A 17,788-nucleotide genomic window follows, 5' to 3' on the forward strand; every position below is an offset into this window, starting at 1 on the left:
CTACCTGAAAGTTTCATCAAAATCCGCTAATAACTTTTTGAGCTTTGTTACAAAAAATATCTAATAACTAACTAAATGACTTTGATTGATTGATTGAGACTTTTATTAGTACATATTCCGTACAATTGACCACTAAATGGTAACACCCGAATAAGCTTTTCAACTTGTTTAAGTCGGGGTCCACGTTAATCAATTCATGGTAAATTCATGGACAATCCAAATGACCTCTTTGTAGAGGTCATTAATGCAGGGAATTTTCTTCGGTATATTCTGACGAACTTGCAGTCTCAGGGCATTCAATCGATCACAACCGTGACTGATTGTATTAGAAAACGTTCCACCTCTCATCCGAGCAGGCTTCACCGGTTCATGCTTATAGACGTGGATTGGTGAAAACCAAAATCCTGTATTTTTTTTTATGTATTATTTTTTTTAAATGAAGTTTTCCCCACTTATTGCCAATAATTCTCACTCTGAGCCAGGAAAAGGTTGTTTAGAAAGGACAAACAACCTACATTTAGCTTTATTGCGAGGAGAGAAAAGCAAGCCCAAATAAGCAACCAAACCTTAAAAAACAAGCCCAAAGTTGCTTATAATAAGTGGACATTGCAACAGTAGCGAATATGGCTGCACTGCAAGGCAGAAGACGGTGACGGTGGAGGACATTTCCTGAAAGTTTCATGAAAATCCACCCAATAACTTTAAGTTATGTTGCTAACTTACTAACTGACTAACTAACCGACGGCATGATTACATAATGGATACCCACCTGAATGTCTGGATCCAAAAACTCAAACACAGAAGCTTCTTGTCTCACTTGTTTTTCTGCCAGAACACAAATTTCAAGATGAACACAAAGCACATTTTATGCAGCTTTGTAAACGTTTCAACAGATTTTAACTTTTTATTTAAAGGGTATTTTAAAAGTTTGCATTTTTAAAATATGACATTTATTTTAAAGTCACTTTTTATTTTATTTAGGAACATCATTTAATTATAATCAATATTGATGAATTAGTGTTAAGATGGTGTTTTTGTGTTAATATTTATTACTCATTTTTAGTTTTTCATTGCGTTATAGAAATGGCGCCACTGAAACGGCAGCTGGTTTGACAAGCTCTGTGCTCTTTTGTGTCCCCCTTTGTGTTCTTTAATGTTTCAATCTTGTTATTTCACCTTTTGTGTTAAACTCTTTCGGGACCACGCAACGAAAAGTGGCACTTTTGTGATTTTTGCGCTACTTTTAATACTTTTTTTGTGGATTTTTTTAAATCTGCACTGCAACCACATATCGTGAATTCCCCCTTGTGCATTGTGAGATATATACAAGTCCATCCAATCTATCCTATCCTTGTGTTACTGAACTCATTTCATCCAATTGTGGTGGTATGTTCCACATAAGGGGCTACAACGGAAATTACTAGGCAGTACACAAATACAATGTTTTAATCAAACCCTATGAGAATTAAAAGTAAAAAAAAAAGTTGTTTAATTCATGTTAGATGTTGTGTTTCCCATTTAATTTTTGTTTATTTTACGCACTTTGCCCAGAATCTCTACCATTTTTAAATCGAGACAAAGACACATTTTATAGAAAAGAATCACAGGAAAATCTTGCCGTTTTGTATCATAAAAAATGATTAAAACTACCGTATTTTTTGGAGTGTAAGTCGCTCCGGAGAATAAGTCGCACCGGCCAAAAATGCATAATAAAGAAGGAAAAAAACATATGTAAGTCGCACTGGAGTATAAGTCGCATTTTTGGGGGAAATTTATTTGATAAAACCCAACACCAAGAATAGACATTTGAAAGGCAATTTAAAAATAAATATTAACATATTATGGTAAGAGTCATTCAAATAACTATAACATATAGAACATGCTATACGTTTACCAAACAATTTGTCACTCCTAATCGCTAAATCCCATGAAATCTTATACGTCTAGTCTCTTACGTGAATGAGCTACATAATATTATTTGATATTTTACGGTAATGTGTTAATAATTTCACACATAAGTCGCACCCCCGACCAAACTATGAAAAAAACTGCGACTTATAGTCCGAAAAATACGGTAGAGTTACGAAAAAAACGGATTTTCAGATCAATTGCTATTCTTATTTGTAACGATTCTTAATCGATTCAAAAAATAAAAAATGGATTTAAAAGAAAATTTATATATATGCTATTATTATCTATTTATTTTTCAATCCAGCCTCCCAGGCAAATCATATTGTTGATGTAGATGCCCATATTTACTGTACAGGTTTACTTTGTGTTGGACACTTCTCTTGCTATGTATAAGGTTTTCATAAATACATAGTTTAATAAGCCTTATTTGTATTTGACTTTATTAAATGTTTGGGAAGCATTTTACTCAGCAAAACCGGTTTTCTTTTGAGTACTATAGAAATGTATCAGATATGTTTATCTATTTCATGGAGGAATGTAGTTAATCATTGAACTGGCACCCAATGTTATTAAGTGAAGTATTGAGTTTGAATCGAGAATCGATTCTGAATTGAATCGTTACCCCCAAGAATCAAATTGAATGGAATCGTGTGGTGGCCAAAGATTCACAGCCCTAATCAAAATATTCAAACACTTACCTGAACTACTGGAGTTTGTAGGCGAAGGCTGGGGCGTGTAGAAGCTCTCTGGACCGGATCCGCTCGTACTTTCAACATCCTTCACAATAACAATTACAAGTAACATTGTTAAAACAAACAAAGGGGATGATTTGGAAGAAAGGCGGATAATTAGCGCCGCATTACCTCAGATCCACGATCATCTAGGTCCATGTTGCTAGGATACATATTCTGTGCCATGATGATGAGGGCCAAGAGGTCTGAAGTGGCAAGTGTGCTGGCATTGCGACTGCAGAAGAAAAAACAAAGAAAATGTTTGTGCTACACTGCAAAAACTGAAATCTAAGTAAGATTAAATACCTCAAATAAAGGTGATATTTGCTTATTTTCTGTCTGATGAGATAATTCTTCTCACTAAGCAGATTTTATGTTAGAGTGTTTTACTTGTTTTAAGTGTTTTGGTCCTAAATGATTTCAGTAAGATATTACAGCTTGTTGCTAAGATGTTAAGACCTATATTGAGTAAAACATGGTTGAAACTAGAATATCAACTGTTGCAAAGCTGTCATCAACACTCACAAGTATAAAACTACTTTTTTAAAGTAATAATTTCTTACTTCAAGCATGAAATACAAAAATCATGACTTTGACACAAATGTGTCTCATAATTAAAACGGATGACGGCCAAATGGACTTTGCTGTTTTATTTTCAATGAAACAATAGAAGATACGTACTCATATAGTAGTACAGTTGGCACAGTACAGCAAACTGACAGTTAATATTTAAAAAGTGACATTTCTAACATTTTTGAACAGAAATAGTTCATGCACATTCAGATAAATTCTTCAATATTACAATTTAAAAAAATTTGGCCCGGGGCCAGGCTGTATATATGCGCACTAATTTACTGAAATAGCACGCACTTGGCGCGATTATGTCATGTTATCGATGGAAAAATGCATTTTTAGACAATATGATTTGCCTGAGCGGCTAGGAGACTCCGAGAGTAACAAGCGGTTGCCTTGTTGCCTTTCCATTAAGAACAATAAATTCGTTTTTAGTATAAGTTTGCTGGTTTCAAGAAATGTAATGCCGAGCGCATATCATTATGTCAAGATAATGCATACTTGCCAACCCTCCCGGATTTTCCGGGAGACTCCCGAAATTCAGCGCCTCTCCCGAAAACCTCCCGGGACAAATTATCTCCCGAAAATCTCCCGAAATTCAGGCGGACTCAGGTCCATGCGGACCTGAGTCCGCTTTCCCACAATATAAACGGTGTGCCTGCCCAATGACGTTATAACTGTAGAATGATCGAGGGCGAGTTCTTGGTTTCTTATGTGGATTTATTGTTAGGCAGTTTCATTAACGTCCTCCCAGCGCGGCAACAACACACAACAACAGCAGTCACGTTTTGGTCTACCGTAAAGCAGTTTGTCTTCCGTAAACAGCAATGTTGTGACACTCTTAAACAGGACAATACTGCCATCTAGTGCATTTGATGAAAGCACTTTTGTGCGTGCCACACAGCAATGCATCATCATTTATAGCTAGAATTCAGTGAAAGTAAAGTATTTCTTATATATATATATATATATATATATATATATATATATATATATATATATATATATATATGAATACTTGACTTGGTGAATTCTAGCTGTAAATATACTCCTCCCCTCTTAGCCACGCCCCCCCCCCCCCCCCCACCTCCCGAAATCAGAGGTCTCAAGGTTGGCAAGTATGTAATGGCACTAGCATTTACTTAATTTAAGAACATTTTTCAACATATTGAGCAAAAAGATCTCTTTTTTTTTTCTACTAAGAAAAGTGCACTTGTTATTAGTGAGAATATTCTTATTTTAAGGTATTTTTGGGTTAATTGAAGTTAGCTAATTTTACTTGTTTTGGAAAGTCTTGACAAACCAAATTTTCTTGTTCTATTGGCAGATAATTATTTTCAAATAAAATACCCTTCATTATTTCTTTTTTCTTTTTCTTTTTTTTGAACACTGACTTTGTGCAGTGTATATGTATAGGAAGACACAAAAGCAAACGTGGAACTACTTCAGAGGCCGCACCTGGAATAGAAGGCCAACAGTTTGGTGTGCACCAAGATGAAGGCATGCTGCACTTCCTCTCCAGCTCTCTCAACACTGCTGTTAAGCTGTTGGACTAAACGCCGCTCCAGGAACTCGATGCACTGCTCACACAGCGTGGGGTGGATCAGCCTCTCCACTGCCTGGCAGGGCAAGACGCACAAATATTGACAAGTAGTATTAATTAGTTGATCTTTTTACTCACAAGGTGTGGCCTCGAGTGTGATTCATCATTTATAAGCATTAAATAAATGTTATATATACATATGTATGAAGCAATTTAACAACTACTAAATGTTGCTGCCATCTAGTGGTTGAAACTGCACTAATAAATGACATCGCATAACAATTACAAGACAGTGATGCTTAGTTTCTAATATAATACATACAGTATAATGCAGATTGGGTTTTTTTACCCTGAAAAATGCATCCATTTTTAGTTCATTCTAGTATGGAAACATTGAAAGTATAGACATGTTTTGTCCCTCCCTCTGCGGTTCTATTACAATAAAAAAACAGATGTATAAAGAAGGCATTAGGGCTGTGAATCTTTGGGTGTCCCACGATTCGATTCAATATCGATTCTTGGGGTCACGATTCGATTCAAAATCGATTTTTTTTTTCCAATTCAACACGATTCTCGATTCACAAACGATTTTTTCCCGATTCAAAACGATTCTCTATTCATTCAATACATAGGATTTCAGCAGGATCTACCCCAGTCTGCTGACATGCAAGCAGAGTAGTAGATTTTTGTAAAAAGCTTTTATAATTGTAAAGGACAATGTTTTATCAACTGATTGTAATAATGTAAATTTGTTTTAACTATTAAATGAACCAAAAATATGACTTATTTTATCTTTGTGAAAATATTGGACACAGTGTGTTTGCCACTGTGACACTATTGTTCTTTTTTTTTATTTTTTATAAATGTCTAATGATAATGTCAATGAAGGATCTTTAATCACTGCTATGTTGAAATTGTAACTAATATTGATACTGTTGTTGATAATATTAATTTTTGTTTCACTACTTTTGGATTGTTCTGTGTCGTGTTTGTGTCTCCTCTCAATTGCTCTGTTTATTGCAGTTCTGAGTGTTGCTGGGTCGGGTTTGGTTTTGGAATTGGATTGCATTGTTATGGTATTGCTGTGTATTGTTTTGTTGGATTGATTAATTTAAAAATTATAATAATAAAATAAAATTTAAAAAAAAGAAAAAAAAAGAAAAAAGAAAAAAGAAAAAGAGAATCGATTCTGAATCGCACAACGTGAGAATCGCGATTCGAATTTGAATCGATTTTTTCCCACACTCCTAGAAGGCATCATTATTTACAATATGTACAGTAGACAAATGTGCAAAAATATGAGGTAGATGAAAGAATAAGAGGTAGAATTAACTTAAAGGTCTGTTTGCAACTTGTTCACGGTTACATTTTTCAAAGCAAAACATATAACAACACCATTAGCTTGCGTGTGTTACCATTAGTGGTTTAACACGACACATTTGTGTTAAAACAGTGTATATTTTTCACAATTATAAAGTTTGTATATTACATTTTTTTACCGGCCCGTATAAAATAATTGGTGTTTCCGGCTGTCACTCTCCCAGTCTCGTAACACGTATGTGCAGGGAACGCGTGCACACATACAAACGCAGTCGAAGAGAAGCAACGAACAATTTGCAGTCATGTTGTTGTTATGATAGAACAGTGGTTCTTAACCTGGGTTCGGCGGAGGTCAAGACACACCCAACTCATCGTGTAAATACAAACTTCTCCCTATCGGCTTATTACGGATACGGCAACAGCTGACTGGTTTGCAGGTGTGTAATTTGTTGTGAGTTTATGCACTGTGTTGGTTTTGTTGCTTGAACAAGGTGATGTTCATGCACGGTTCATTTTATGCACCAGTAAAAAAACATGGTAACACTTTAGTATGGGGAACATATTCACCATTAATTAGTTGTTTATTAACATGCAAATTAGTAACATATTGGCTCTTAACTAGTCATTATTAAATACTTATTAATGCCTTATTCGGCATGGCCTTATTATAACCCTAACCCTCTAACCCTAACCCTAACCAAATAACTCTAAATTAAGTCTTTGTTACCGTACTTAGAATATGTTCCCCTCGTGTCCAAAAAACTCTAAATTAAGTCTTTGTTACTTAGAATATGTTCCCCATACTAAAGTGTGATGTAACACATATTGTACAGCAGTTTGTCTCAGCTTATATATTATACAGTCGTGATCAAAAGTTTACATACCGGTACACTTGTAAAGAACATAATGTCATGGCTGTCTTGAGTTTCCAATAATTTCTACAACTCTTATTTTTTTGTGATAGAGTGATTGGAGCACATACTTGCTTGTCACAAAAAAACATTCATGAAGTTTGGTTCTTTTATGAATTTATTATGGGTCTACTGAAAATGTGACCAAATCTGCTGGGTCAAAAGTATACATACAGCAATGTTAATATTTGGTTACATGTCCCTTGGCACTGCAAAAAGGCGCTTTTGGTAGCCATCCACAAGCTTCTGGCAAACTTCTGGTTGACCCTGGATCTCAGGAAACAGAGTGGACCGACACCAGCAGATGACATGGCACCCCAAACCATCACTGATGGTGGAAACTTTACACTAGACTTCAGGCAACGTGGATCCTGTGCCTCTCCTGTCTTCCTCCAGACTCTGGGACCTCGATTTCCAAAGGAAATGCAAAATTTGCATGGTTGGGTGATGGTTTGGGGTGCCATGTCATCTGCTGGTGTCGGTCCACTCTGTTTCCAGAGATCCAGGGTCAACGCAGCCGTCTACCAGCAAGTTTTAGAGCACTTCATGCTTCCTGCTGCTGACCTGCTCTATGGAGATGGAGATTTCAAGTTCCAACAGGACTTGGCGCCTGCACACAGCGCAAAATCTACCCGTGCCTGGTTTACGGACCATGGTATTTCTGTTCTAAATTGGCCCGCCAACTCCCCTGACCTTAGCCCCATAGAAAATCTGTGGGGTATTGTGAAAAGGAAGATGCAGAATGCCAGACCCAAAAACGCAGAAGAGTTGAAGGCCACTATCAGAGCAACCTGGGCTCTCATAACACCTGAGCAGTGCCAGAAACTCATCGACTCCATGCCACGCCGCATTAACGCAGTAATTGAGGCAAAAGGAGCTCCAACCAAGTATTGAGTATTGTACATGCTCATATTTTTCATTTTCATACTTTTCAGTTGGCCAACATTTCTAAAAATCCCTTTTTTGTATTAGCCTTAAGTAATATTCTAATTTTGGGACACACGGAATTTTGGATTTTCATTTGTTGCCACTTCAAATCATCAAAATTAAATGAAATAAACATTTGAATGCATCAGTCTGTGTGCAATGAATAAATATAATGTACAAGTTACACCTTTTGAATGCAATTACTGAAATAAATCAAGTTTTTCAAAATATTCTAATTTACTGGCTTTTACCTGTATATATGTATATGGATAGATAGATAGATAGATAGACATACCTGCCCCCAGACACATTTTTTTCTCTAAATGTGGACCCCTGAGTCAAAATAATCGCCCAGGCCTGCTCTAGACATCTGTGTAAACGTTACCAACAGCCCTGTTAATGAATGAATGTGTTCAAACACAAACTTACATCCTTCTGGCAATATCAGCTATTTAAGAGGTTCCTGCCTTATGTTGCTCTTTGGGCTGTATAGGATTAGGGGGTTAGAGTGTTTGTATTTTAACTGGTACAATTTGAGAAGGTACACAAATGGACCTGGACTGAAGAGTACAGGAAAGTCTCTCAAAAAGGTACAACCCCAGCGACAGATATGGTATTATTTTAGGTACATGCTGGTATCTCTATTTTTCAGTGTAGAGTACCGAACTTGCAACTGCACCTCAGAAGGTCTCTTTACAACCTACACCTACCTCCACTAAGAAGCTCTGGTCGTTCTCTCTGAGGTGGCTGTAGGTGTCCAGCAGGCCTTGCAGGTGTTTCCACAGACGGCCTCTTTGCTCCGTGTTTTGTGGGCGCAGCCTGGACATCAACACAACACACGATGGTACACATGGATGTCAGGTGGCAGTCCACAGTGCGTGTCGCCGTCCGCTCTTACTCCCTCCTGAGCAGGCCGCCGCTGAGGGTGACCATGCCAAAGAGCACCTCGATCATCTTCTTGGTCACGTACATCTTCCTCCTCAGATCATCCTCTTCCTCCTCCCCGTCGCCGTTCACAGCGATGTAGAGACACTCGTCAAACTGAATGGGGACACAAAATGTGAGCTTCCAAAGAGGATGAAACTCTGCTCCTAATAACCCGATGCTAACTTAACTTTAAGAAAATAGACCAGGAGTGTCCGATATTGATAACGGATATTGGTCTGATATCAGAAAAAAAAAAAACAAGCATCGGATGATATCGGCTTGCATGTAAACTCTCAAGTATTTACTTGTGCACAGCTGTTAAAGGGGAACATTATCACCAGACCTATGTAAGCGTCAATATATACCTTGATGTTGCAGAAAAAAGACCATATATTTTTTTAACCGATTTCCGAACTCTAAATGGGTGAATTTTGGCGAATTAAATGCCTTTCTAATATTCGCTCTCGGGAAGCAATCCGCCATTTTCTCAAACACCGAGTCAAATCAGCTCTGTTATTTTCCGTTTTTTTCGACTGTTTTCCGTACCTTGGAGACATCATGCCTCGTCGGTGTGTTGTCGGAGGGTGTAACAACACAAACAGGGACGGATTCAAGTTGCACCAGTGGCCCAAAGATGCGAAAGTGGCAAGAAATTGGACGTTTGTTCCGCACACTTTACCGACGAAAGCTATGCTACGACAGAGATGGCAAGAATGTGTGGATATCCTGCGACACTCAAAGCAGATGCATTTCCAACGATAAAGTCAAAGAAATCTGCTGCCAGACCCCCATTGAATCTGCCGGAGTGTGTGAGCAATTCAGGGACAAAGGACCTCGGTAACACGGCAAGCAATGGCGGCAGTTTGTTCCCGCAGACGAGCGAGCTAAACCCCCTGGATGTCTTGGCTCACACCGTCCCTTACGCCACCGAAGATGATCAAGAGAAGAATATCGACCCTAGCTTCCCTAGCCTGCTGACATCAACTCCAAAACTGGACAGATCAGCTTTCAGGAAAAGAGCGCGGATGAGGGTATGTCTACAGAATATATTAATTGATGAAAATTGGGCTGTCTGCACTCTCAAAGTGCATGTTGTTGCCAAATGTATTTCATATGCTGTAAACCTAGTTCATAGTTGTTAGTTTCCTTTAATGCCAAACAAACACATACCAATCATTGGTTAGAAGGCGATCGCCGAATTCATCCTCGCTTTCTCCCGTGTCGCTGGCTGTCGTGTCGATTTCGTCGGTTTCGCTTGCATACGGTTCAAACCGATATGGCTCAATAGCTTCAGTTTCTTCTTCAATTTCGTTTTCGCTACCTGCCTCCACACTACAACCATCCGTTTCAATACATGCGTAATCTGTTGAATCGCTTAAGCCGCTGAAATCCAAGTCTGAATCCGAGCTAATGTCGCTATAGCTTGCTGTTCTTTCCGCCATGTTTGTTTGTGTTGTGGACGGGTGTTTATAACGATGGTTAAAATCAGGCACTTTGAAACTTTTTTTAGGGATATTGCGTGATGGTTAAAATTTTGAAAAAAACTTTGAAAAATATAATAAGCCACTGGGAACTGATTTTTAATGGTTTTAACCATTCTGAAATTGTGATAATATTCCCCTTTAACATCTAAATGTCCTCCGATAAACACACAAGGTTGGTCTTTTGTTCTATTTTAGTCAAGTCGTTTACAAAAGGTAAATATGGTAGGCTATAGGCTACTAGGAGCTAGCAGCTACGCAACAGCTAAGCACAGAATAGCACAAAAGCTAGACATGTAATAAGTATCCTTCATTGAACAATATTGCAGTCTAAAATATTTGTCAATGTAAACAAGCATCAAATAATTATTATTACACACACAAAGACTCAAAGTCAGAAGCGTATTAGAAAGTATCCAGTAACAAACGTGTCCGCATCATTCAACCTACTGCGTCATGCCCTTTGTCAGACAAATTGTATGTAAAATATCAAAAAACTTTCCGTTCTCTGAGTTCCCAATGAACAGACAAGAGGTTGTCTTTGTAACACCAAGCAAAGGCTTGAAAAATTCCATTCTGTATGATGGGAGGAGACGGGAGGGGGTTATCTATTGTCATGGAAAACCTGCTCAAGCTGAATCCAGGACTAGCCCAAGCCAGAGGCATCTTTTTCTTTTGTGTTAATGTGACCGAAAACAATGACTGTTTACATACTCCCCATTCCTTTGGAAGCAGATGTTGTTGTGTAAACAGGAAGTGTCCAAATAAAGGAGGAGACGTAAACCTTTTTCGTCAGAGCGTGCTAAGACACTGTAAGGAGGTTACAGGTCGACGGCGTCTCTCCTCAATTGAGTCCAAATTGAATTCTGCCTCTGTTTGATTCTTTGCTTCTTGTCTGGTTTAATAGATGTTATCAGTGTTTGAACCTGACACCCTTAATTTAATGAATTATCATGACTAGTAAGTTTAGCCAAACACAAATCAACGCTCCTCTTTAAAAACAAAAAACTGTTTTAAGTTTAGTGTTTTCATACCTTCCACAGTGGAACCTCGATTTACGAAATATTTGCAAACTTTTCGATTTACGAACGTTCAGATCCAGTCAAATATGCCTCCGTGTGCGAACCATGTCTCTGTGTATGCATGTTTCATTCTGAAATATAGGTGTGTACCGCCTGCAGGCAAAAAAGCAGGGCGCAGCATTTTTTTAACCACTAGGCCACCTACTCAGTGGTCTCGTGGTTAGAGTGTCCGCCCTGAAAACGGAAGGTTGTGAGTTCAAACCCCAGCCGAGTCATACCAAAGACTATAAAAATGGGACCCATTACCTCCCAGCTTGGCACTCAGCATCAAGGGTTGGAATTGGGGGTCAAATCACCAAAAATGATTCCCGGGCGCGGCCACTGCTGCTGCTCACTGCTCCCCTCACCTCCCAGGGGGTGAATAAGGGGATGGGTCAAATGCAGAGGACACATTTCACCACACCTAGTGTGTGTGTGACAATCATTGGTACTTTAACTTTTTTGAGAGGCGGAGCCCTCCACGTCACTTGCTGCATAGTACACTACACTACTTGCGTCTTTTCGCCTTTTGACAAGTTTTGTCCATTTTGCTAACCCAATACGAGTCCCCAAAAGACAACAAGTCCCCAAAAGACAACAGACCAGCATGGGAAGAAGGAGAAAATTGCTGTGGTGTTAAAGAAAGACTATTTACGAGGAGTACATTACTGGTGCTCACAAGTTTAGAAGAGTCGACAAAGCAGGCTTCGCACCACAGCAAGTTTTAATTGTGATGAGACCAGACTTTTCTGGAAAAAGACGCCAAAGCAGACTTATTTCACAGCGGAGGAGAAGTGTTACCTTTCGGCGGCACCTCTTTGAAGCACACCGATCCCTCCCTTCTCTCTTTCTGTCTGTCTGCTCCTTTCCCGTCAACTCCTTCGTTGCCAATGTTAATGTAAGTGGATTTAACTTGTTTAAATGTTTATTATTGTAGGATTATAATTGTTAAAGTTAAAGATTGTTGTGAGTTCTGATCGTTTGTGAAGGCACCAAAGGGACTTCTGTGTGTGCGCTCGTGTGGCAGAGCAGCACATACTGCAAAAACTGAAATCTAAGTAAAATTAAATATCTCAAATAAGGGTGATATTTGCTTATTTTCTGTCTGATAAGATCATTCTTCTCACTAAGCAGATTTTATGTTAGAGTCTTTTACTTGTTTTAAGTGTTTTGGTCCTAAATGATCTCAGTAAGATATTACAGCTTGTTGCTGAGATTTTATGACCTATATTGAATAAAACATGCTTGAAACTAGAATATCAACTGTTGCAAAGCTGTGTCATCAACACTCACAAGTATAAAACTACTTTTTTAAAGTAATAATTTCTTACTTCAAGCATGAAAAAAAAATCATGATGCCGAGCGCATATCATTATGTCAAGACAATGGCACCAGCATTTACTTAATTTAAGAATATTTTTCAACATATTGAGCAAAAAGGTCTCTTTTTTTTCTACCAAGATAAGTGCACTTGTTATTAGTGAGAATATACTTATTTTAAGGTATTTTTGGGTTCATTGAGGTTAGCTAATTTTACTTGTTTTGGAAAGTCTTGTTCTATTGGCAGATAATTTTGCTTAGTTCAAATAAAATACCCCTAATTTTTGTATTTTTTTTTTTTGCTTTTAAACACTGACTTTTTGCAGTGCATACAGACGACAACACCTTGTTGTTTTGGTTAGTTATTCAGTCCTTTATTTTGTGCTCAAATTGTACAAAATATGGGCTTTTGGCGAGTCCGGAAACTATTATTCATATTGAAATAGTTTTCTATGGAGAAACTTTCAAAATATACACTTTTTTTTATTTACAAACTCTGTTCAAGAACGGGGTCTTTGAGCAATTTCACTTGATCAAACTTTTTCCAACATTCCACACTTACAAAATAATAAAAGAATGTACTGTGACTCCTGCTGATATAGTGTCAGAATTAATATCGGTATTGGCCAACATTCAAGGCTCCAATATCGCATTGGAAAGTATAAAGTCGTATCAGGACATCCCTATTATTTATGTAAAATATATAATGGAACACACAAATGGACCCGACTGAACTTCATTAGTTATCCGTTTATAATTGCATCGACTGTAATGAGATTAATAGTAGAGGGATGTGATAATATTTATAAAATGGTCAAAATATTAAAAACAGCTTTCATCAGTGCAGGTGTCCCTAAAAAGGTGACCTATGAGTGCATGGATTCTAAATCCTATACATAATTTTGTACTTTTTGATTTAGTGCAGCCATCATAGCAAACATATGAGCAGAAATTATGCATTCAAGTGCATCACCTGGCTTGGTTCCTCAACGAGCATCACATGACCAACATGACGCGTCATTGTGAGGGGATGGATTTAGGCTACAGAGAGGGTTTGTTTATGTGAAAAGCATGTATGCACTTAGTGGTTAAAGGGCGTGGAAATGGAAATGAATGCAGCTTTTATTTTGAAGGCCAGCTCCTATACCTGGTGGAGCACATAGATGTGGTTGTTCTCCGTGGTGAAGCAGGTGTAGCTGTCCCCAAGCCTGTCCACCATGGAGCTGCAGGAGATGATGATGGGGGCAAACAAGGTGCTGATGCTGTCTTCAAAGGCTGGCAGCTACAAAATAATACAAAACATTTTATTATTATTACATTTTTATTGTGGATCTCTCGCTGACTCTCACCCCCTGGCCTTCTTCCTGGGACGCGCCATACTGCTCCTGGATGTTTTGCTGGAACTCTGGGTCGGTCCAGTGGAAGAGGACCTCGGCGCTCTCAGTGCTGATGAGCAAGGCCTTCATTTGGACACGATGGCGTCCTCTTTTGCGATAACTCTACAGCTCTGTAAGCATCATGCTGTAAAAAAAACAAAAAAAAACAATAACACACAAACAACTTTGCAGCTTCTATTTTTAAAAGACAACATTTTGCATGTTGGTTATGCACTGAATAAACAAAAATGAAAAATGAAGCCGCAAATTGATTAAAGCACATAATTAAGTCACTTCCAATATTTTAGCCCTGACAGTATATTGTGCAAGTGTACCTAATGAAGAGTGGTGGGCAATACTACACATTTATGTAAATATAGGCGTAATCATTTTGCAAAGAACATTGAATAATTTGGAGTTTTTACTTTAAATTTGCTGATTATTTTAATCAGAATAGAACACAGGATTAAAAACTTTCGGCAAATATAAAATATTTGATTGAACATACCTACAAAAATACAAAAAAAAGTTACAATTAAAATGTATGAACTTATTCTCTATAAATTTGTGAGCAAAATAAAGTCAATACTGCAAAAATAACAGCAAAAATTACTGTTAGCTCTTTAATGGCTTCCACTGAGATTGTAAACATCCATCCATCCATCCATTTTCTACCGCTTATTCCCTTCGGGGTCGCGGGGGGCGGTGGAGCCTATCCCAGCTACAATCGGGCGGAAGGCGGTGTACACCCTGGACAAATCGCCATCTCATCACAGGGCCAACACAGATAGACAGATAGCATTCACACTCACATTCACACACTAGGGCCAATTTAGTGTTGCCAATCAACCTATCCCCAGGTGCATGTCTTTGGAGGTGGGAGGAAGCCGGAGTACCCGGAGGGAACCCACGCAGTCACGGGGAGGACATGCAAACTCCACACAGAAAGATCCCGAGGCCGGGATTGAACTCACGACAACTCAGGACCTTCGTATTGTGAGGCAGACGCACTAACCCTTCTGCCACCGTGAACAATACAACAATATATAAATACAATAACATCGGCAATGTTACGAGCAACAAAAACAAGTAAACAGATATTTGTAAAAAAAAAAATAAATTTAAATATCTTGAGTATTTGTGATACTACCCTTGGTATCGATATGCTCGATATTTGGGTCGATCTGCCCATCCACATTGCACTGTGTACGTGTACCTAATGAAGTGTCCTTCGAGGGAAGAGTCACACGGCTATGGTTTGCAGGTAAATATTAAAACAATTAAAAAAAACATGTATACAATGGAACACAAAAATACAATATTTCACAATATACATATTGATTGTATCCCTATTTCTCGATTAGATCCCATTCTTTTGGCGCACTAGAAAAAGTTATCGCCTTAAAAGCAAACTCCCCGCAAGCGTAAATATTTTTTTACGACGTCAAAACAACTTACTTTGTGTTGTAAAGTCCTGCTGACGTCGACGTTAATGTCAATCAGCTGTCTCTTGCTTGTCCTTAAAGCTCCAGGTAGTTTGTGTACATGTTTGAGGAGGACGGCTCTTCCTTCCGCATTTCAGCCGTGTCACATCTTCCGCGTCATGTGACCACAAAACAGGCTTAGTGGTATTAATGCGCACGCAGAAGAAACACCGTTATTTATTATCCCAATGGCCTCTTGTGCTGCGGAATGAAGTCATGTGCTGCCTTCAGTGCAACACATGACCACTGACTTACGCACAAATCTTGGTGTTTGGAGAATGTCAGCATGATGGTGGGGATTCGTAGAATTTAAATATGAAGGCTTTTGTGCTTAATAACGTTGTAGCTGCATTTCTTGGAAGAGGCAACATATAATTAGGCTATATAGTATTGTAGTGTACAGCAGGAGCTAATTTATATAAATCCACTAATAATTATTCAACTTCATGGTAATTTATTATGTTCAAAAGGGTTAGTGTAAAAGTTAATTAGCAAGGGTGCACATTGCACAAGCATGACCGGTGTTGCATCATTGCGTTTAAATTGCCAACATAATATATTTTCAAACCAATACAGTATTATTGTATGCCTTTTGAACTTTAATTTACATTTATTAATTGCATTTTAGAACATTGAAAAGTAACTTCATAAAAAAAAAAAAATCCATTATGATAAGGATATAGCAATTTTAAATATAACCTATATGTTTTATTTAGGCTTTGTTATAGCTTTATATGGCCCTTTTATTTTTATTTTTTTTATGAAAAACTTTATCAATAACACATATTGAGAAAAAAAGAAATCCACAATTTACAATCTAAATTCAGCTAAAAATGTATACATATATCTAAACATATTCGCTATTAAACAATTGTAAATTGTAGGTAAACCTTAATAAATTTTTTCAGGCTGAACAGTTCCATACAAGCCACTTGATGTTGTTGTTGTGTTTTCTGTTAGTTATCCCTCGTTTATTGCTGTTGATTGGTACTGGATATAACTGTGATTAATTTATTTCCGCATTAATTATAAATCAAATATTTTCCTAGTGAGCATAAAAAAACTTTCTAAATACGTTTTTCAAATAACACCTCTTAGTCAACTTTACACTCTTCTAATCCAATTTGATTGATTTGCTTCCTCCAGTGGCCAATACTACGATAATATAGATTTCTTTTGTTTATGTAGTCATTTTTATGCTTGAAAATGCTTAATTAAGTACCAAAACATTGTAAAATACATTACATATAAACATATATTTCATGTCAAAAACACAAAGGAATAGTGCAGCAGGGAAGTGCACTTGCAGGACACATAATCACAAGCAATGAGCAAGTCTCGACTTAGAAGTAAGGCTGACATATAAACCCTTCGACCACTAATCAGAGGCAGGTGAGTCTCCTGATCACTAATCAGAGGCAGGTGTGTACAATCTGCACTCAGTGGCATGACAGGAAGTGGAAACAAAAAATAAGAGCGCTGGACAGGAACTAAACACAAACTTAGAAAAAAACCATACATAAATTGCAGGTTATGACAGAAAATGCTTTAATATGAACAAAAATATAAACACAACATTTTTGTTTTTGTTCCCATTTTTCATGAGTTGAACTCAAAGATCTAAAACTTTTACTATATACTTAAAAGACCTATTCTTTTCAAATATTGTTTACAAATCTGTCTAAATCTCTGTTAGTGAGCATTTCTTCTCTGCCAAGATAATCCATCCCATTTAACAGGTGTGGCATATCAAGATGCTGATTCAACAGCATGATTATTGCACAGGTGTGCCTTAGGCTGCCCACAATAAAAGGCCACTCTGAAATGTACAGTTTTGCTGTATTGGGGGGTCAGAGAAGCAGTCAGTATCTGGTGTGACCACCATTTGCCTCACGCAGTGCAACACATTTCCTTTGCATAGAGTTGATCAAGTTGTTGATTGTGGCCTGTGGGTTCGTTCGTTGTCCATATTAACACCTGCCCATACTATAACCCAAACCCAACCATGGGCCCCCTGATTCACAACATCAGTAAATCGCTCTCCCACATGGCGCCACACACGCTGTCTGCCATATGCCCTGAACAGTGAAAACCGGAATTAATCCGTGAAGAAGAAGCGGTAGAAAATGTATGGTCCTCAAATTCATCATACTTTGCCATGCAGAGCAGATGGCGTCTCCGAGATGTTAATTTTTTTGTCCAAAAATCACAAAAGTCTGAGTG

At 37.9% G+C, this 17,788-nt stretch overlaps 1 protein-coding gene across 2 annotated transcripts in view; it reads right to left on the reverse strand.

The window, feature by feature from the left end:
• Window positions 1–15,673, reverse strand: part of hps1 (HPS1 biogenesis of lysosomal organelles complex 3 subunit 1) — a 31,905-nt gene extending 16,232 nt beyond the window's left edge. For both annotated transcript variants that reach the window (XM_061950493.1, XM_061951069.1), the window contains exons 1-9: window positions 15,540–15,673; window positions 14,055–14,226; window positions 13,853–13,987; window positions 8,815–8,957; window positions 8,627–8,735; window positions 4,674–4,834; window positions 2,775–2,877; window positions 2,610–2,688; window positions 770–825 (exon numbers count right to left, since the gene is read on the reverse strand). In XM_061950493.1, the coding sequence (XP_061806477.1) occupies window positions 770–825; window positions 2,610–2,688; window positions 2,775–2,877; window positions 4,674–4,834; window positions 8,627–8,735; window positions 8,815–8,957; window positions 13,853–13,987; window positions 14,055–14,171 (903 nt within the window). In that variant the 5' untranslated portion in view covers window positions 14,172–14,226; window positions 15,540–15,673. The remainder of the gene's footprint in view (window positions 1–769; window positions 826–2,609; window positions 2,689–2,774; window positions 2,878–4,673; window positions 4,835–8,626; window positions 8,736–8,814; window positions 8,958–13,852; window positions 13,988–14,054; window positions 14,227–15,539) is intronic.
• Window positions 15,674–17,788: the final 2,115 nt, after the last annotated feature.

The sequence above is a fragment of the Nerophis lumbriciformis genome, linkage group LG02 (assembly GCF_033978685.3).
Source record: "Nerophis lumbriciformis linkage group LG02, RoL_Nlum_v2.1, whole genome shotgun sequence".
Classification (NCBI taxonomy): Eukaryota; Metazoa; Chordata; class Actinopteri; order Syngnathiformes; family Syngnathidae; genus Nerophis; species Nerophis lumbriciformis.